This window comes from Pristiophorus japonicus, chromosome 2 (genome assembly GCF_044704955.1).
Source record: "Pristiophorus japonicus isolate sPriJap1 chromosome 2, sPriJap1.hap1, whole genome shotgun sequence".
Lineage (NCBI taxonomy): Eukaryota > Metazoa > Chordata > Chondrichthyes > Pristiophoridae > Pristiophorus > Pristiophorus japonicus.
The window spans coordinates 175,169,884-175,191,894 of NC_091978.1; the positions used below are offsets into that span (position 1 = coordinate 175,169,884).

The window sequence follows — 22,011 nt, forward strand, 5'->3', positions numbered from 1 at the left end:
GCCTGCTGTACCATCATGCCCACTTTCAATGACTGATGAACCATGACACCCAGGTCTCGTTGCATGCTCACAGTTAATCAATGTACCCAGGGAGGCGCCGCTAAGTTTATGGTCTTGGCCCGCCAAACCGTGGTCTAGGATACATGTCGACTATGCAGGCCCGTTCTTGGGTAAAATGTTTCTTGTGGTTGTGGACACATATTCCAAGTGGATTGAATGTGAGATAATGTCGGCTAGCATGTCCGCTGCCACTACTGAAAGCCTGCGGGCCATGTTTGCCACTCACGGCTTACCCAATGTCCTGGTGAGCGACAACAGGCCATGTTTTACCAGTGGTGAGTTCAAATAAATTCATGACCTGCAACGGGATCAAACATGTCACATCTGCCCCATTTCAACCAGCGTCCAATGGTCAGGCAGAAAGAGCAGTGCAAACCATCAAGCAAGGTTTGAAGAGGGTAACTGAAGGCTCACTGCAGACTCGTCTATCCCGAGTCCTGCTTAGCTGCCACACGAGACCACACGAGACCCCACTCGCTCACTGGGATCCCACCTGCTGAACTTCTCATGAAAAAAAGCACTCAAGACAAGGCTCTCATTAGTTCACCCTGATCTACATGAACAGGTAGAGAGCAGGCGGCTTCAACAAAGTGCATACCATGATAGCGCAAATGTGTCACGCAAGATTGAAATCAATGATCCTGTATTTGTATTGCATTATGGACAAGGTCCCAAGTGACTTCCCGGCAATGGCGTGGCCAAAGAGGGGAGCAGGGTGTTTCGGCTCAAACTTTCAAATGGACTCATTCACCGGAAACACTTGGACCAAATCAAACTCAGATTTATGGACTACCCTGAGCAACCCACCTTGGACCCTACCTTTTTTGATCTCCCAACATACACACCAGTAGCAACCGGCACCACAGTTGACCATGAAGCAGAACCCATCATCCACAACAGCCCAGCAGGACCCAACACACCAGGCAGCTCAGTAAGGCCAGCTGCACAGCAGCCCAGCGAGGGCCCAACAAATGATTCAACAATACCAGCTTTCACACCGAGATGATCAACCAGGGCAAAAAGGGCCCCAGATCGACTCACATTGTAAATAGTTACACTATTGACTTTGGGAGGGGGAGTGTTGTTATATATGTAAACTTGTATTTATTCTGTACAGCCACCAGAGGGCTCATCCCCTGGAGTTCCAAGGAATCCCATAATCCCTTGGGAGCGCAGGTATTTAAGGAGGCCTCACAGGTTGGAGAGGCACTCTGGAGACCTGCAATAAAAGACTAAGGTCACACTTTACTTTGAGCTCACAGTGTTCAGTCTGACTCTTTCTCCATACATAACAGATAGAATGCATAATCATGTCATCCAGCACATCCACGGCAACCATAGAGAACCTCAATGTCATGTTCGCGACACATGGTCTGCCTGACATAGTGTTGAGCAACAATGGGTCGTGCTTCACCAGTCAGGAGTTTCAGGAGTTTGGCTTAATGGCATAAAACATGTAAGGTCAGCACCGTTCAAGCCTGCATCCAATGGGCAAGCAGAACGTGCAGTACAAATTATCAAGCAAAGCATGAGGAGAGTAACCCAAGGGTCACTGCAGACCTGCTTGTCCTGCATACTGCTAAGTTACAGGACAAGACCCCACACACTCACAGGGGTCTTGCCTGCTGAACTCATAATGAAAATAAGACCAAGCTATCTCTGGTACACCCGGATTTAAGTAATGATATTGAATAGAGAAGACAAAGTCAACAAGGGTACCACGATCGTGCAACTGTGTCACGCGAGATTTCTGTTAATGATCCTGTATATGTGTTGAACTATGGTCAGGGTCCCAAATGGATCGTTGGTATGGTCATGGCCAAGGAGGGCAACAGAGTATTTGTTATTAAGTTCAAGAATGGGCAAACTTGCAGGAAACACATGGATCAGACAAAGCAGCGGCACACAGACAAGCCAGAACAGTCGGACGAAGAAACCATCGATGACCAACCAACCTACCAGTAGTTTTCAGTGGACTCAAGGGTCATCAGTGAACCCGGAATTTCCATCACAGACCTGTTCAATAAAAATGGACTTGCAATTCCTGACATGGCCACTGCCACCCCCAACAAGTCAGCCATCCAGCCACCAGCCACAGCAGACCCCGCACGTTCACCCAAGGCTGGAATCGAACTAAGACGGTCAACCCGGGAGCGTAAAGCACCGGACCGTCTCAACCTGTGAAAGATCTCAGAGTGGGGTATTATCATGTATGTACATTCTGTTTGTAGCCACCCAATGGCATCATTGATCATGGCCACTGAGCAGCATGCACATGGTGCTGCTCAGGTTTAAAAGGCCAACCATTTTGAGAGTCAGGCACTTTGGGCCTAAATAAAGCAGAGCGAAGGTTGTACCTTGCTTAGTTAAACAGGAGTCAGTTTGAACCTTAATTGCATACATAACAGTATGTTAACTGGGTTTTACCTGCCACTGAGGGCACGACTATCGGAGTCCTAATGGTCACTGGCAGACATGTGCAAGCCGTGTATATAATGTTGGCAGCCACGTTGAATCATCACTTTGAGAATGAATAAACTGGAGTAAGGTCATGCCAAAACTAGCTCACCGTACTTGGCCTCGTGGAGTTATTTGATACTTCACAGTAAGAGAGGAAGTATTAAGAGGCTCAGCAGCTTTGAGAGTGGATAAATCCCCAGGCCTGGATGAAATGTATCCCAGACTGTTAAGAGAGGCAAAAGAGGAAATAGCAAAGGCTCTGGCCATCATTTTCAAGTCCTCTTGGCTACAGGTGTGGTGCCAGTGGACTGGAGGAGAACTAATCTTGTACCTTTGTTTAAAAAGGGATAAAAGGATACACCGAGTAATTACAGGCCAGTCAGCCTAACCCCAGTGGTGGGAAAATTATTGGAAAAAATACTGAGGGACAGGATAAATCTTTATTTGGAAAGACATGGATTAGTCAAGGACAGTTAGTATGGATTTGTTAAGGGAAGGTTGTGTCTGACTAACTTGATTGAATTTTTCAAGGAGGTAACCAGGAGGGTCGATGAGGGCAGTGCGTATGATGTAGTGTATATGAATTTTATCAAAGCTTTTGATAAGGTCCCACATGGCAGACTGGTCATGAAAGTAAAAGTGCATGGGATCCAGGGCAAAGTGGCAAGTTGGATCCAAAATTGTCTCAGGGGCAGGAAACAAAGGGTAATGGTTGATGGGCGTTTTTGTGACTGGAAGGCTGCATCCAGTGGGGTTCTGTCGGGCTCAGTGCTGGGTCCCTTGCTTTTTGTGGTATATATCAATGACTTGGACTTGAATGTTGGGGGTATGATTAAGAAGTTTGCAGATGACACTAAAATAGGCTGTGTGGTTGATAATGAAGAAGAAAGCTGCGGACTGCAGGAAGATATCAATGTACTGGTCAGGTGGGCAGAACAGTGGCAAATGGAATTCAATCCAGATAAGTGTGAGGTAATGCATTTGGGGAAGTCTAACAAGGCAAGGGAATACACATTAACTGGTTCGACACTGAGAAGTGTAGAGGAACAAAGTGAAGTATACAGATCCCTAAAGGTAGCAGGCCAGGTAGATTATGTGGTTAAGAAGGCATATGGAATACTTGCCTTAATTAGTTGAAGCATGGAATACAAGAGTAAGGAGGTTATGCTTTAACTGTATAAAACACTGGTTAAGCCGCAGCTGCAGTACTGTGTGCAGTTCTGGTCACCACATTATAGGAAATATGTGATTGTACTGGAAAGGATGCAGAGGAGATTTACAAGAATGCTGCCTGGACTGGAGAATTTTGGCTATGAGAAAAGATTGGAGATGCTGGGTCTGTTTTCTTTGGAACAAAGGAGGTTAAGGGGAGACCTGTTTGAGGTGTATAAAATTATGAGGGGCCTGGATAGAGTGGATAGGAAGGAGCTGTTTCCCTTGGCAGAGGAGTCGACAACCAGGGGGCATAGATTTAAAGTAATTGGGAAAAGGGGATTTCAGAGGAAATTTCTTCACCCAGAGGGTAGTGGGGGTTTGGAACTCATCGCCTAAAAGGGAGGTAGAGGCAGAAACCCTTATCACATTTAAAAAATAGTTGGATATGCACTTAAAGTGCTGTAACCTACAAGACCTAGAAAGTGGGATTAGGTTGGCTGAATAGCTCTTGGCCGGCCGGCGCGGACACGACGAGCCGAAATGGCCTCCTTCGGTGCTGTAAATTTCTATGATTCTATGAAATGCAGCTCCACCGCACTTCTGGCGGTAACCTGTTCAAAGATATAAATTCTAGCCCCAAGTGCCAGAGGCATATTTGATTATGGAGGACATAACAGCCAAACCCAATCCTATCCTCACCTAATATCCTGTGAACTATCTAGTAGGGTATCACAGAATAGTGATTGTAAGGGATAAATTGTAAGAGTTGCAAATAGGTGGTCAGAATTATGCTGAAGATAGTGAACTTATCAGTATTAGGAGGGTCTGTATAATTGCCTATGTATGTAACACTTGCTTATGTAGGTATAGCACAAATGTATAACTCATTAAGCTCTAATACTTAAACAGCAAAATCAGCAGTTGTTGATCAGAAGTCTCTGAGGAAGAGATAAAGAAGCCAGTTTAGGTGTCTATTATACTGTGGCAAAGCGCAAGTCATGGAACAACATCATAGAAGGTGGGCAATTGCATATACCACTCAGAGACAGTTTGATAAGAGTCGACAAATCAATGTAACTTCGCTGATAGAATAAGATCGATCGAGGATTTTGTAGGAGGGTGCTCCTTTCCAAAACCTCGATAAATTGTACTTGAAATCTCTTGTATTTCAGAGGTTTTAGACTGAATCTTCCCGTGCATTGCTTGTAATAAAACCGGTAAAACTGAGGTTTTATTTGTTTACTTCCTGGTCGTTATACAGTGGGAATCTGGGCGAGGAGTCGATTATCTATATCAGTTAATCCACCCCAGGGAAGAGAAGCCTTCCTTTTAACCCCAACAGAAGGGCGAGGTGTCGACTAACTATATCAGTTAATCCACTTTGAGGGAGAGAAGCCTCCTTTGTACCCCTCCATTAGGCGTCACGAACAGGATATCGACCCTCTGACCTGGATGATGTGACAGCTGAACGGCAGTGAGTATGTTTTGTACCCACTGCAGCTGTAGCATTGATGGGGAAGGAGGTAATCTGTATAAAGAATTAGAAGGGGTAATCTGTAGAACAAGTTATAGCGAACCACAGAAGGACGAAAACCAAGGTTGGGAATAGGTGAATTGCCTGAAAAAGAAGGAAATACAACCTAAGGGGGAGAGCAATCATTAGAGGAAAAATAAGGTGTATGTCCCGAAGCGTGACACGGTAATAACACGGAGAAGCCGGGATTGATCGTGCGCAGCGCAAACATGAAGGAATACAATCTAAAAAGGGGGGTGGAACCCCAGGATGTTTGGGAAAACTGGCCAGTGGGATAAAATGAAGACCAAGTGGGTTCTCTGGAATATGGACCAAAAGGGTCCCGGGTATATATGCTAGCTGAGAAAACTTGAACATCTAATTGGGGAAAAAAATTGAATTTACAAAGGACAGCGTATTTTTGTCTAAAGATAAAAATGCGACCTTGAAAGCTGCAGCTGCTAGAGAGAGAAACAAAGATGTTTAGGAAAATGGACTGGAGGAAGATCATCAAAATACAAAACCTAATTTGAAGAAAGGAGATTTAAATTGGCTGTGAAAAAGATATTGGTTTAAATATAAAAACTTACAAGTTAAACCCGACACGAAGTTTTGTGCCGAGAACGAGAAACAAAGATCTTTAACTATGGACTAGAGGAAGGTCATCAAAAAATTAAGTTCAGATTCAAAAGGGAAAAAAAATCTAAGTTATGCGAACTCAGCAAAGGAAAGAAAAAACTGGGAATTAGAGAATTCTTAAAAAAGATGGAACTGGCATGAAAGTTTAGATTTTGTGCCGAGAGAAATAAAACACAAGATGTGCTCAGTGAACGGGACCATAAAAACTAAATGCTGGAATGTATATAGCTTGTGTGAAAATTGGATTTCAGTAAACAAAATAGCTATTAAAAATGTGTGGTCTCGTTTTAAATCAATGAAAAAATCTTTGGCAAGTATTTGAATTGGAAGTTTAGAGAAATTGGAGTTTAATCTAAAATGCTGTCTTTCCCAATGAAAAGGTTTTATTATGATAATTTTACTGATGATTTCTGCTGTTTTAACAGATTCCTAATTTCTAAGCAAGTTTTGAAAGCACAAAGATTTGGGGAATCATTTTCGGATGGTTATGCAAAGTTACGTAATGCAAAGGCCGTTAGGCCTTCTTACAAACCTATAAAGGAGTTAACCTTTTCCATTGATGGCTGTTTTATACTGGACATTATTAATTTGAATTTCTTAACAAAAGAAAGAAGACTCACCTGACAGACCTGACGTGAATAAAAATAAAACGAAGAAAGCCTATGTAATAATACTCGCCTGCTACAGAGGACAGATAGATACTCAAACAAAACAAATTCAAGAGTTAGAAGCTAAGATAAATAAGCTGGAAGAGATAAAGACAGGACCAGACAGATAGTGCATTGCACTATCATTCCCACCAATGGACGTAGAGCAGCCCACATTACCATACAGGAGGTACCCCTCAGCCCACAGGAGAGACAAATTCTATTGAATAAGTTACCAACCCCTAAAGCAAAATAGTAGAAATACAGAATTCTGACAAAAGATTGGATTAGGATACTGTGACTCTAAAGGCAGGCAAAAGGGTAGAGGAGTACGGGGAATGAAAGTGGATTGAATACAAAAACCACTCTGGGGCTGATGACCCTGACAAAAATGCAGCATTCTTGAAAATGTTTAAAGATGGACTAGGAGAGGCACATCAAAAGATTAAGTTAGGATTTAAGATAGGAGATGATTACGATGAAATTTTGGAATGGGCAGAACACATAGAAGACTTAAAGTCAAAACAAAGGGAGAAAATAGCAAAAATAGCAGCAGAGACGAAGGGGGAGGAGACACACCCCTGCGCAGCTCGCCTGATGTTTTAGCTGCAATAAGGGAAGAGGTGCAGGAAGGTGAGGCTCACAACAGGCAAAGAAGGGAGCACCCTTTCACAGGATGTGGATGATATCCTTATTGCCTTCAGCACAGAACAACAACACATACTAGCTTCAACTACAGTGCTAGCAGCTACACAGAGTGCAGGATTAAAAATAAATCCTCGGAAGGTGCAGGTGGGAAGGAGCGAAGTAACATCTAGGATACATGACAGATGCCTAAGGACAGAAAGGAAGCAATTCAATCAATGCCCAGACCAGGAACCGTGAAAGGGGTCAGACAGGTACTAGGGTTATTCAACTACTGCAGAAATGCCGAGATCAGGAAATTGTGGTTGTAAGGTTGAAGCAAGCTCTCACAAGATTACCCGACCAGAATAGGCCCTTCCACATCTATACTCACCACAGTAAAGATCATTACATGGGGACAGGCATAGGCCAGTGGCATAGTAATGTCGGGTCACATACCCAGCATACTTTAGTAGAATTGCTTAATACAGGAAGGCTAAAAATGGTATCCAATGCGTGACGAGCAAGGTGGGAAGCATACTCTTATTCCCCAATGGGACGGTAACAATAAAAGACAACTGTAACAACTCTGCAGGATGGATCGTTACACAGGGAAAGGAGCATCAGTATCGCCCGACAGGAGAAGACAAGGGCAGTAGTCAAGCTTGAAGAGGCAGACATGGATCTATATGTAGATGGGTCTCGGCACCAGATGGGACACCATGGACGGGCCGTGGTAGATAGCAGCGGACAGGTCAAAAGGAAAGGACAGTTTGAAGGGGGTCAATCAGCTCAAGTGGCTGAATTAATGGCTCTCACTGAAGCTCTGAGGCTGTCTAGGGGAAACAGAGTAAACATCTATACAGACAGTGGATATGTTTTTGGAGTAGTGCATGATTATATAATAGCCTGGAGCAGACGGGGATACATGACCTCAGGAGGAGGGCTGAGTAAACATGAGGAGATTGTTAAAAGATTAGTCGAAGCCTCCCTCCTACCCCAAGAGTGTGCGATCAACATCAACAGGGGAATGATGCAGCCAAGCGAGTAGCAGAGACAGGTACACTGGCCGAGGAAGCCCAAGTCAGAGCATGTACAATCGGGCCTGAGGAAGTAAACATGCTTAAGGTACAGGGGGAAGCCACTCCACAGGAAAAGGAGGGGTGGAAGCAAAGAGGGGCCCAACAAGGGACCGACGGGATATGGAAGAAATAATGCGAATGCAGTGGCCCCAGAATGCATCCAGGGGAGCCTATTAAATGTATACCACGGGTATGTCCATACAAGTAGAACCAACATGATAAGCTTGATGTCCAGATGCTGGTGGTGGAAGGAAATGGGTAGAGATATAGGGGACCACTTGTAGAAGGTGCGTAATATGCTCAAAATACAACACGGGGGGCAAGTAAAGGTCAGAATGGGACATCAGCCCCGACTGAAAGAACCCTGGAAAACTTGCAGATAGATTTTACAGGACCATTACCCAGCAACAAAGGGAAGACAAACTGCCTGGACCAGTTTATGAGTGGGTAGAGGCTTTCGCCACTAGAAATTGTTCAGCAGAAACCTTGGCCAGGATCCTAGTAGAAGAAATAATGCCACTAAAGTAGACTTAAATCAAGGTACACATTTCACAGGGAAGATAATGAAACAGGCCTGCTCTTTACTAGGGATCAGGCAAAAATATCCTATATCAAAGAGATTGGAAAGGGATGGATAGACAGATACCCCGAGTACTAATGAAGCTCAAGGCAACCTCTAGTCAGACGACAGGACTAACACCCTTTGAATTAAAAAAAAGACAGGATACGGAAATTTGTAATGGAACTCTGTAAGCAATTACATGATTTAAAGACACAGGCTAGAGATTAGCAAATCAAGGACTTAAAGAATGACACTAAGGAACAGAAGGTCCAAACACCCCAAGTAGGCAGTCAGGTGATTACCACAGAGAGGTCCAGGTGGGCACCCAAATGGACCAGACCCTATCAGGTAATAATAGTAAGTTATAATAGTTATAAAGGGAATCGGCAAGTGGAATCACTGGACTCAGTTAAAAAACCATGGTCATTAACTAACCAGTGACGACCAGGAAATATTGTTTTTTACAGGACTCTAGTGCTCGTGGAAATAACGTGGATAACGCAGCCTCATATCAAGGACAACAGGCTGAGGGACAGCAAGGCCTGTATTACAGGGACTCGGGTGACTTAGTTTAAAAAGAATCAAAAACACTGATGGTGACGGACGGAGCAACAGTAGACTTAAAAAACGGGCATAAAACAATGTAACGAGGAAACAAAACAACATTGGGAATGGGCTGGTAATATGGGATCAATAATTAGTGGGAATAAGACCACGGTGTGTTTTATAATCAGGAGGGACAGAGATACTGCCCCCAGGGAAGGGGATGCAGGTTTCACTCACTATCTATGAATGGTGGTGGAGGGATATCTCCCGAGACAGACCCAGCAACATGACCCCACCCACTACTTTAGCAACAGTGAGCACTACCAGGGCCCCGACCATCACACCCCCAGCACCACAAACGTGTCCAACTATAAACACTGGGGCAAAAGGGGGATTGATAAGGCAGACCAAGGATAAGATACACTTCGGGGTACGTCAGCGAATAATTACTGTATTCTTAAATTTAAACACTATAACCACCCCCAACTTCTACGGATTAAACAATATAAGCCTGACCCTGCGAGCACTTAAAGGCCCTGAATCAAAAACCATGAAGTTTAATGTGGCAAGAGGGTCAGATAAAAAACGGGACCGAGGAAAAAGAGGGATACCTAGAAATGGTACACGGCGGGATACGCGGCGAGAGTTGCGATGGTAAACACTATAGACCTACACATGATAGATAATCGAGGTAACACTCTAACATGAACCATACAGGGATTGCTGGAAAGGGACGAGCACAATGAAAAGATACAGGCACAACTGGGTAATGGCACAGAAAGGAAATTATTACAAGTGGCCCACACCAGACCACGCCAGAACTATCAATTCGATGAATAGAGCAGAACGGAACTTAAGTAAAACCATACAGACAGAACTAGTATGTACAGATATGGAGCATGGTTGCTCAATGGAATACAACATAACTTAGAGCAGCTTCAGAATGGAAAGGTGCCAGATTGGATAACACTTGATGTATTTACCAACTGGACCTTGGACAAAAACATGACTCATGCCTGCAAAGTGCGGAGGAACAGTCATGCTTGGGTCCCAAAGGCTAGATGTGTAACCGGACATTTAAATATAATAGGTTTTGTATTATCTATACCACAGTATGGTGACAAAGGGAGATCCTCTATACCAAACAATGTAGGAGAAATAAGAAATCAAACTCGCGTGCGGTACCATGACAAACCAGAAATGTAACTGAAGAGAACAACAGTACTAAGAGTCTCAGCATAGACGATTGTTATAAAAATAACCAAGTTGCTTTATGTCGAGATCCATTACCAATGATCAAAGATGACTGTGGATATAACCAAGTGGACGGGTGCACCTTGAGTATCACCCCCCCTAACACAGGACTACTAAATTATCGCTGTTCCATGAGGAAATATTAACCTCTGCTTTACTCCGCTTGACGAGGCAGATATAAACAGGTTTATTATAACCCCTGAGCTAAAAGAGAAAAGATCAATGGGACAATGATGGACATTACCTGAGGAGGTTATGCGAAGGCCATCGGGCCACAAGGAAAACCGATACTTGAACTGAAAGAGGAACAAACTCGACTGAATTAGACACCATTTGACAACATAGAGGATACCCCAGGCGGGGCAGAAATTCGGCAGAATAGACAAGACCCCAAGTGGAGGAAAGAGAAGAAACAGAGGATACCCCAGGCGGGGCATAATTCGAATACCGAGAAAATGTTGGCTAAAAAGGACTTATACACAAACTATGCTGGACTAAATGTAATGGTTGTAGTGCAAGGGAACTGATCTTGCTAGTATTATCCTGTAAAAAGGTGTAACCGACGTAAGAGGCAGGCCCGAGCCCGCACTATAGTTAAAACATTGAATAAAGGGAAATCAGACAGTCCGGCAGAAAGGACTAACTTAGTATAATCTGATGGAAAAGCCAACAGGTAAATCCTGCAGCTTGGGAAGCAGTGCTACCCAAGTGAAAGGACAACCCCGTAAGCTCACCCATGAGGTATTAATTGGGAAATGGCCTATCTTGGGCATATAGCCAAGGGCCATTAGGGGGGAATTGTAAGGCATAAATTGTAAGAGTTTCAAATAGGTGGTCAGAATTATGCTGAAGGTAGTGAACTTATCAGTATTAGGATGGTTGTATAATTGCCTATGTATGTAACACTTGCTTATGTAGGTATAGCACAAATGTATAACGCATTAAACTGAATCTGTAACCTCTAATACTTAAACAGCAAAATCAGCAATTGCTGATCAGAAGTCTCTGAGGAAGAGATAAAGAAGCCAGTTTAGGTGTCTATTATACTGTGGCAAAGCGCAAGTCATGGAACAACATCATAGAAGGTGGGCAATTGCATATACCACTCAGAGACAGTTTGATAAGAGTCGACAAATCAATGTAACTTCGCTGATAGAATTAGACCTATCGAGGATTTTGTAGGAGGGTGCTCCTTTCCAAAACCTGTATAAATTGTACTTGAAACCTCTTGTATTTCAGAGGTTTTAGACTGAACCTTCCCGTGCATTGCTTGTAATAAAACCGGTAAACCTGAGGTTTCGTTTGTTTACTTCCTGGTCGTTATACAGTGGGAAGCTGGGCGAGGAGTCGATTATCTATATCAGTTAACCTACCCCAGGGAAGAGAAGCCTTCCTTTTACCCCAACTGACGGGCAGGTGTCGATTAACTATATCAGTTAGTCCACCTTGGAAGGAGAGAAGCATCCTTTGTACCTCTCTCTGGAACAGGAACAAAAAGCATTTTCCAGAGATCCTATTACTGGTCCAGCTGAGATCAGCTAACTCAATGACAACGTGTATTTATATAGTGCATTCAATGTAGTTAAACTTCCCAAAGCTCTTCACAAGAGCAAAATTTGACACCAAGCCACATAACGAGATATTAGAACAGGTAACCAAATGTTTTGTCAAGGAGGTAGGTCTGAAGGAGCATTCTAAAGGAGGAGAGAGAAGCGAGGAGGTTTAAGGGGAGATTTCCAGAGCGTAGGGCCTCGGCAGCTGAAGGCACGGTCACAAATGGTGGAGCAATGAAAATCAGGGATGTGGAAGGGGCCAGAATTGTAGGAGCGTCGAGATCTCGGAGGGTTGTAGGGCTGGAGGAGGTTACAGAGATAGAGAGAGGTGAGTCCATGGAGGGATTTGCAAACAAAGATGAGAATTTTAAAATCGAGGCGTTGCCAGACCGAAAACTAATGTAGATCAGCGAGCATAGGAGTGATGGGTAAACGGGATTTGGTGTGAGTTAGGACATGGGAGCAAAACTTTGGATAAACTCAATTTTGTAGAGGGTGCACGATGGGAGGCTGGCCAGGAAAGCATTGGAATAGTCGAGACGAGAGGTAACAAAGGCAAGGATGAGGGATTCAGCAGCAGATGAGCTGAGGTAGGGACGGAGATGGGTGCTGTAACAAAGGTGGATGTAGGCGCTCTTGGAGATATAGCAGCAAATGTTTTTTGGGCTAAATTGCATCCAAAGTATCTGGGTTGAATTTTCGGTTGTCTATAGCCTCAGTTAGTGCCCAGTGGGGGTTAATACGAACGTTAGAGCCTAAGCTGGGCGGGCAGCATCTATTAGTACCCTGCCGGAAAATTCATTACATATTTAGCAGGGACGCAAGTCGCTAGTGCCTGGATGCTGATGATCACTCTGATCATGACGTTAGTCCTCGTGCAATGCCCATGCTTGCGCACAGCTCACTAAATTAGCTGCGGCCGCCTCACTGAGCACCCGCCAATAACAACGTCTGGAAAACAGTCGATACAGGCCTGTAGAGTCGTTAACTGGTAGCTACTTAAAGGGATGAGGAAGCGCTTCCCTCGGAGGTCAGAGTCATTGCAAGGTCGACACAGAGCATGGTGCAGGTGCTTCCGAGTTTGCAGTGGCAGACAGACATAATAGTTTAGCTTGAAAACAAATGATTTTGAAAATATTTAATGGGTGCATTACTATGCCGCGCCATTAAGACTCGGCTTTTCCCAGGATCTGAATCGGAGATCAGCGCATGCGCAATGGGTTGGATAAATTTAGCGCCGACCTCTTCGTGAGTGCCCCACCCCCCAGGTCAAAAGTGCATCCGATGATTTTGTGCCACCTTCAGCTCTTCACCCAATTCCGACAAATTTATCCGCAGGTGGCGCAAACTTTTTCAAGGCGCTAAAATTACCGCACCGCCTGAGTTACCGCCCCAACTGAGGCGTGACTGGATTTTTCCCCCTCTATACTTAGGAGCACAGGGTGTGACCCTACAGGTAGAGAATTCAAAATTCCACTTCAAACTCACAGAAACTCTACTTGTCTGGATTTCTTAAAGGCTTGGTTTGGGGATTCTTAAACATGGTGATGGGTTTCCATGCTCGTTAGACATCAACTCCCTGAAGAATTTTCTGATTTCCTGCGTTTACAGCTTTTCTTTTTATTTCAAATTCCATAGAGCTCATTTAAGAAAGTAATACTGTCGGCCACTATACATAAGAACATAAGAACTAGGAGCAGGAGTACCCGCCATTTAATAAGATCATGGTTGATCTGGTCATGGACTCAGCTCCACTTCCCTCCCTGCTCCCCAAAACCCTTAATGCTTTATCGCTAAAAAATCTGTCTGTCTACGCCATAAATATATTCAAAGACCCAGCCTCCACAGCTCTCTGGGGCAGAGAATACCACAGATTTACAAACTTCAGAGAAGAAATTCCTCCTCAGCTCAGTTTTAAATGGCTGGCCGCTTATTCTGAGACTATGCCCCCTAGTTTTAGTTTCCCCTGAGTGGAAATATCCTCACTGCATCCATGGTGTCGAGCCCTCTCATTATCTTATATGTTTTGATAAGATCACCTCTCATTCTTCTGAACTCCAATGATTATAGGCCCAACCTACTCAACCAATCTTCATAAGTTAACCCCCTCATCTCCGGAATCAACCGAGTGAACCTTCTCTGAACAGCCTCCAATACAAGTGTATTGTTCCTTAATTATGGAGACCAAAACTGTGCACAGTACTCGAGGTGTGGCCTCAACAATACTTTGTACAGTTGTAGCAGGATTTCTCTGCTTTTATACTCCATCACCCTTACAATAAAGGCCAACATTCCATTTGCCTTACTGGCTACTTGCTGTACCTGCATACTAACTTTTTGTGTTTAATACACTGCAGCATTTTGCAATTTTTCTTCATTTAAATTATAATTTGCTTTTCCATTTTTTCTGCAAAGTGGATAACCTCACACGTTCCCACATTGTACTCCATCTGCCAAATTTTTGCCCACTCGCTTAGCCAGTCTATATCCCTTTGCAAATTTTTTGTGTCCTCCTCACAATTTGCTTTCCCACCCATACCAGCAAACTTGGCTACATTACACTTGGTCCCTTCATCCAAGTCATTAATATAGATTGTAAATAGTTGAGGCCTTAGCACCGATCCCTGCGGCACCCCACTAGTCACTGTTTGCCAACCGGAATATAACCCATTTATCCCGACTCTCTGTTTTCTGTTAGTTAGCCAATTCTCTATCCATGCTAATATATTACTCCCAACCCCGTGAACTTTTAACTTGTGCAATAACCTTTTATGTGGCACCTTATCAAATGCCTTCTGGAAATCCAAATACACCACATCCACTGGTTTCCCCTTATCCACCCTGCTTGTTACATCCTCAAAGAATTCCAGCACATTTGTCAAACATGATTTCCCTTTCATAAAACCATGCTGACTCTACTTGATTGAATTATGCTTTTCAAAATGTCCTGCTACTGCTTCCTTAATAATGGACTCCAGCATTTTCCCAACAACAGATGTTAGACTAACCGGTCTATAGTTTCCTGCTTTCTGTCTGCTTTCTTTTTTAGATAGCATTTGGTGATAATTTTCCAACAGTCTATCGACTCTGGATCAGTTCCTATGGACTGGAGGGTTGCTAATGTAACACCACTTTTTAAAAAAGGAGGGAGAGAGAAAACGGGTAATTATAGACCGGTTAGCCTGACATCGGTGGTGGGGGAAATGTTGGAATCAATCATTAAGGATGAAATAGCAGCGCATTTGGAGAGCAGTGATAGGATTGGTCCAAGTCAGCATGGATTTATCAAAGGGAAATCATGCTTGACAAATCTTCTGGAATTTTTTGAGGATGTAACTAGTAGAGTGGACAAGGACGAACCAATGGATGTGGTGTATTTGGACTTTCAAAAGGTTTTTGACAAGGTCCCACACAGGAGATTGGTGTGCAAAATCAAAGCACATGGTATTGGGGGTAATGTACTGACATGGATAGAGAACTGGTTGGCAGACAGGAAGCAGAGAGTCAGGATTAACGGGTCCTTTTCAGAATGGCAGGCAGTGACTACTGGAGTGCCGCAGGGCTCAGTGCTGGGACCCCAGCTCTTTACAATATATATTAATGATTTAGATGATGGAATTGAGTGTAATATCTCCAAGTTTGCAGATGACACTAAACTTGGTGGCAGTGTGAGCTGTGAGGAGGACACTATGAGGCTGCAGGGTGACTTGGACAGGTTAGGCGAGTGGGAAAATACATGGCAGATGCAGTATAATGTGGATAAATGTGAGATTATCCACTTTGGGGGCAAAAACACGAAGGCAGAATATTATCCGAATGGTGGCAGATTAGGAAAAGGGGAGGTGCAGCGAGACCTGGATGTCATGGTTCATCAGTCATTGAAAGTTGACATGCAGGTGCAGCAGGCAGTGAAGAAGGCAAATGGTATGTTGGCCTTCATAGCAAGGGGATTTGAGTATAGGAGCAACGAAGTCTTGCTGCAGTTGTACAGGGCCTTGGTGAGGCCCCACCTGGAATATTGTGTTCAGTTTTGGTCTCCTATTCTGAGGAAGGACATTTTTGCTATTGAGGGAGTGCAGCGAAGGTTCACCAGACTGATTCCAGGGATGGCTAGACTGACATATGAGGAGAGACTGGATCAACTGGGCATTTATTCACTGGAGTTTAGAAGGATGAGAGGGGATCTCATAGAAACATATAAGATTCTGACTGGACTGGACAGGCTAGATGCGGGAAGAATGTTCCCGATGTTGGGGATGTCCAGAACCAGGGGGCACAGTCTTAGGATAAGGGGTAGGCCATTTAGGACTGAGATGAGGAGAAACTTCTTCACTCATAGAGTTGTTAACCTGTGGAATTCCCTGCCTCAGAGAGTTGTTGATGCCAGTTCATTGGATATATTCAAGAGGGAGTTAGATATGGCCCTTACGGCTAAAGGGATCAAGGAATATGGAGAGAAAGCAGGAAAGGGTTACTGAAGGAATGATCAGCCATGATCTTATTGAATGGTGGTGCAGGCTCGAAGGGCCGAATGGCCTACTCCTGCACTTATTTTCTATGTTTCTATATTTCTATGAAGGCTGTGGGTTTTAGCACCACTCCAGGACTTGACTGCATAATTCAGAATAACAATGCACCACGATGGAGTGCTGCTTTGGCAAAGGTGCCGTCGTTAAGATGAGATATTAAATTGATATCCCATCTGCCAATTTATTTAGATATAAAAGATCCTATGGAACCTTTTGAAGAAGAGCATGGAGTTCCCTGAATGTTGGCTGACACTCCTCCCTCAACCATCACCACTAAAATACATTAAATGGTCATTCTTTTCATTTGTGGGATAAATAGAGAAAATGTTGGAGATTCACAGCTGGTTAGTCAGCAAGGTTTTATGCCTGAAACATCATAACCTGTCCTTTTCTATTTGCAGATGCTGACTGACCTGCTGTGTATCTCCAGCTATTTCTGTTAATTTCAGATTTTGGCATATGCAGTTTGCCCCATTTATTTTGCTGTTTGTGGGATCTTGCTATATGAACATTAGATTCCTACATTTGCCTACATAACAACATGACTGCTCTTCAAAAAATATTTCATTGGATGTGAAACACTTTGGGGTCCTTTATGCTTGATCAACTACCATGTCAAGGCAAGTTTGTTCATTCTTTATTTCCCCAAACTGCTCCTCCTTGCCACCTCTCTCTCCACCTGCTCAAAACTGTGTAACTTCTCTCCTACTGCCTTCTCAATGTCCTCTGATAACAGCATCTTGAGAAGTTTGTCATGTGGTTCAGTTCCACACTCAGAAGCATTCTCTACCAACTGACTTGGGGCAGTAACAGATTCCTAAATTACCCCAAACACTTGGGGTGTGAAATTCTGTGGCAGTTCTACCAGTCTCCCACTGGAGGTACTGTGGAATTTCAAGGCCATTATCTTTAGCAAAGTATCCCATGGTATATAAGCTACAACCGGAGTTACATGTTGTCTATGAGACATGGATATCTCACTCTTGAACCATTGGTCCTGAGATGAGTGTCTGCAAGTACTGGGACATATTCTCTCCTGCACTTACACTCCGCGTCCCTGTGCATGTTATTTAATGGAGACGTTAATTGTGGCAGCAGCTGGAAGGCTTTGGGGAGAAGAGAGAAAGTGAGACAGACACACACAGGAAGATCACAGGATGTGTCTCATCCAGTGATACGTTTTGGAGCAGTTTGTAGTGGAAGGAAAGCGAGAGAGAAAAACAAACATGATTAAATCGGAGGAAAGTAGATTTTGTTTTGGAGGGGTGGGGGAGATAAAGTCGTAAATAACAACATGTCTGATCACCTGGACTTGAGTCTGTGTGAGTGCAGCAATTTCTTTGCTTTTTTACTTCAAACCTAAAATGTAAATTCCTGTCTGTTTTAATGTAAAATGAATCACTACTTTGGTCACTTTTTGTTTGAGGCTGTTGAAGGTGCTCAATGCCTGGGGGGGTTGGAAGCTGGTGCTGTTTGATGCCTCAAAACTTTTACCCTAGAAAAGGTGGGAGGAGAATCTCAGGATAAAGAGGGTTACCAGCTTAAAATAAACAGGAACTCCCACTCTCCATCTCGTTAATGTGTTGTTGCAAAAACCCCAGGACTGGAGTACAGCCTCTAAATGTTCCATAGCCAAACCAAAGAAACATTCATATAGGAACATGTACAGTTTGTGCCGTTGTACCAAGTAAAGAAACTCCATTCCAAAACTGTAGTAAATGTCCCGAGGGACTCCATAGTATACAGCTGGTGAGTACATGACCACTGGGATTCCATGGTAGACAATTAAACAGGGTAAAATAACAGAGGTTGGAAACCCCTGCTAACGTTTAATCTGTTTAAAAATCCTGTAAGACTCTATAGATTGCCTTCAGAAAAATAAACATGTATAGATCTAGAGGAGATCACATGATTTTGGGTGGGGTGGAGTGTATATGTTGTGATACACAAGGTATCACAGTTGTGTGGGACAGGCTCGATAGACCAGATGGTCTTTACCTATCCGTCATTGTTTATATGTTCGTATGACAAATTATGAATAACGAGGGATTTATTTAGTGAATCTTATTTAATTTAACAGAGTTCTGCAAGACAATTTTAAAAATCGTTTACGCAGTATTAATGTTAGTCTGGAGTCAGATCATCTAGTCAACAATAATGTACATTTATATAGTTACTTTAACATAATGAGAGGCTGAGGGAGGGGAGTAGGAGGAGCCAATCTCAAGCTGTGAGAATAGAAACTCCAGCATCTCCTTGAATTTATATAGCGCCTTTAAGGTTAAAAACCATTCCAGTGTGCTTCGCAAAATAGAAGTAAGTGAGGAAAACAGTAATAGACTTGGAGGGGGTTGAGGCCAAGTCAAGAGCAACACAGCTACACAAACATCATCTAGTCACAGGAGTAAAATCCTTTTTCAGTGAAAAGCTGAAGATGCCTGTTATTCTCAGTAATTAATGACCCACTAACAAATTCACATTCCCAAAAATCATATTTTAAGACCGAATGTTCCTATAATTTCAACAGCAGGCTATTAATTTTGAAGACAAAAAGACATTCTCCTTTAACAGAGGGATATCTCTAATGTAAAATTAAAGAAGTGAAAAAAATATAAAACACGAATTTCTATTTCTATTTTACCTTAATCAGGTTGTGCCCTACAGTATACATTGCTGTAGGTTTCTCTCTCTGTCCAGGAGGATATTCCCCTGTTTTGTATCCATGCCAGGCAATTAGGAAAGGATTATAGATTGTGATCCAAAATTTAACACGATCCCCGAATGCCTGAAAGCAGAATTTAGCGTATTCATTAAATATATCAATCATCGCCTCGCTGCTCCAGCCGGCATACTGCTCTTGCAATGCTAAAGGCAGATCCCAGTGGTAGAGGGTGACAATCGGGATCATTTTTCTTTGTATCAGGTTGTCAATAAGTGTATTGTAGTAATGGACACCCTTGCTGTTGACAGATTTCACCATTCCGTTTGGAAATAGCCGGGGCCAGGAGATGGAGAAAAGGTAAGAAGTGACTCCCAGGGTTTCGAGAGCAGCCAAGTCCTTGTCATGGAAGGTGTAACTGTTACTGGAAGTATCTGCAGTAGCGTAGTTGAATCTGAAGTTTTCAGTGTGGGTAAAGTAATCCCAGACAGAAGGTCCTTTTCCATCCTTCTTCCAACCTCCTTCGATCTGAAACGCAGAACTTCCCACACCCCACATGAAGTTCCTAGGAAAGGTGTCATATAGAAAAAGCTCGCTACTCTTCATATAATTGTGGCTCCATTTGTTTTCCCAGACAGCTTTTCCTGCCCCTGGTTCTCCTTGAACAGTAATGTTTCCTCCAATATAAAACAAAAGGAGACTTGTGAAAAGTCTCCTTAACCCACACTCACTCATCGTGTGTATGTGGATCCCAAAACAGATCAGAGTCAGTTCATTATTGTTAATAACATGACTGAAACACAGTAGGCTGCCTCAATTAAAAGTGAACCAAGCACGAGTTTAACTGCGTTGTTATATCAGATCTCTGTCAATGATTAGCTACTTCTGGACTTCTAACTATGGGCTGTTTAAACATTGTTGCTGAAACAGCACATTGGATAGGTCCGTGTCAGAATTCATCATCTGCAAGGTGTACAACATTACTGGCAAAACCTAGCAATTGCAAGTAATGTAAGCCACTAACAATTAATTATTATCTACGTATCTATCTATTTATCTGTCTATCCATCAATCTATCTGTCATGTATTCAACTATCATTGTAACCCATATATAAGCTGACCTAATTTGTACACCTTGAGAAAATTGACCACAAGGGAGTGAACTTGTGGGAGACACTCCTAACCTGGATTTCAGGTATAAAAGGGGAAGTTCCACCCACCTTCATCACTTGAGGTCTTAGCAATAAAGGTAACTGGTCACAGAGTGACCTTCTCTCAAGTATGAGCCTCGTGTGCATTTATACTGTATAGTAAGGACATATCATTGGCGACGAGAAACTGGGATTTAAACCACTCAAGCATGGCCACTAGCAGCAGAGAAGAGAGGTACAGTGTTGGTGATGATTGGGATGACTTTATTGAGAGACTACAGCAATGTTTTGTCACTGAGGAATGGTTAGGACAGGATTCGGCCGACAAACGCAGGGCTCATCTCCTGACGGTTTGTGGATCCAGACCGTAATCCCTGATGAAGGACCTTCTAGCGCCAGAGAAGCCGGCAGACAAGACGTTGGAAGAGCTCAGTAAGTTGATCGGGGAACACCTTAAACCGGCGAGCAGCATGCACATGGCGAGACACCGGTTTTACACACACCAGCGGCGAGAAGGGCAAAGCGTTCCTGATTTCGTGGCAGATCTCCGGTGATTGGCGAACCTATGTAAGTTCACAGATGCATGCAGAGCGAAGATGCTGCGAGAATTTTTTATTGAGGGCATCGGGCATGCTGAGGTTTTCAGGAAACTGATTGAGACCAAAGACTTGACCTTAGAAGCGGCGGCTCTGATAGCCCAGACATTTATCTCAGGCGAGGAAGGGACCAGAATCATGTATGACAAAAATCTTAGCTCAAATGCGGCAAATGACCAGGGAGTCAACATTGTTAACACGGCACACAGTTCTCTAGGCAGACAAGGGCAATCGAACATAGTCGAACCCAAAGGCGGAATTCAACAGAGACAATTGCTAGCTGAAAGGCAATTCATGCCATCGCAATGGACAATGCGGACAGTAATGGGGCCATCAACACCTGTTAATGGTGTGCTTAAGGACAGTTACAGAGACAGTCAGAGACGATCGATTGGTAATGGACCTTTTGTTTCCAACAATGGGGCCTCCAGCTCATGCTGGAGGTGTGGAGGCAAACACCCAGCCAGAGCTTGCAGGTATCAGCAATATACCTGCAGAAACTGCAACGTCAGCGGTCACTTGATGCATATGTGCAGGAAACCTGCAGCTAGGCTGATGTACGAGGAGGACGGGCCCGATGTAAGCCCTACAAGGCCAAATGAATACTGGGGGAAATCGCTGGAAACTGAAGTTCAGCGAATTCATGTGGAGCACATATACAGTTCATATACCAGGACGCCACTGATAATGATGAAAGTGCTGCTCAATGACATCCCAGTATTAATGGAGCTAGACACGGGGGCACGCCAGTCCCTGATGAGTATCAAACAGTTCGAAAGGTTGTGGGTGTCCAAGGCCAGGAGGCCAAAATTATTGCCGATTGACGCACAGCTATGGACATATAAAAAGGAGATCATTCCGGTGCTCGGCAGCGCCACGATAGTCATGACCCACAAAGATTCGGAGAACAGGTTGCCACTCTGGATTGTCCCGGGGGATGGTCCCGCACTACTGGGGAGGAGTTGGCTTGCTGTCATGAAA

General features: G+C 43.7%; 1 protein-coding gene across 1 annotated transcript in view; it reads right to left on the reverse strand.

The window, feature by feature from the left end:
- Nucleotides 1-20,018, reverse strand: part of LOC139229116 (beta-klotho-like) — a 35,668-nt gene extending 15,650 nt beyond the window's left edge. Inside the window, exon 1 of the mRNA XM_070860780.1 lies at nt 19,266-20,018. Coding sequence (XP_070716881.1) covers nt 19,266-20,018 — 753 coding nt within the window. The remainder of the gene's footprint in view (nt 1-19,265) is intronic.
- Nucleotides 20,019-22,011: the final 1,993 nt, after the last annotated feature.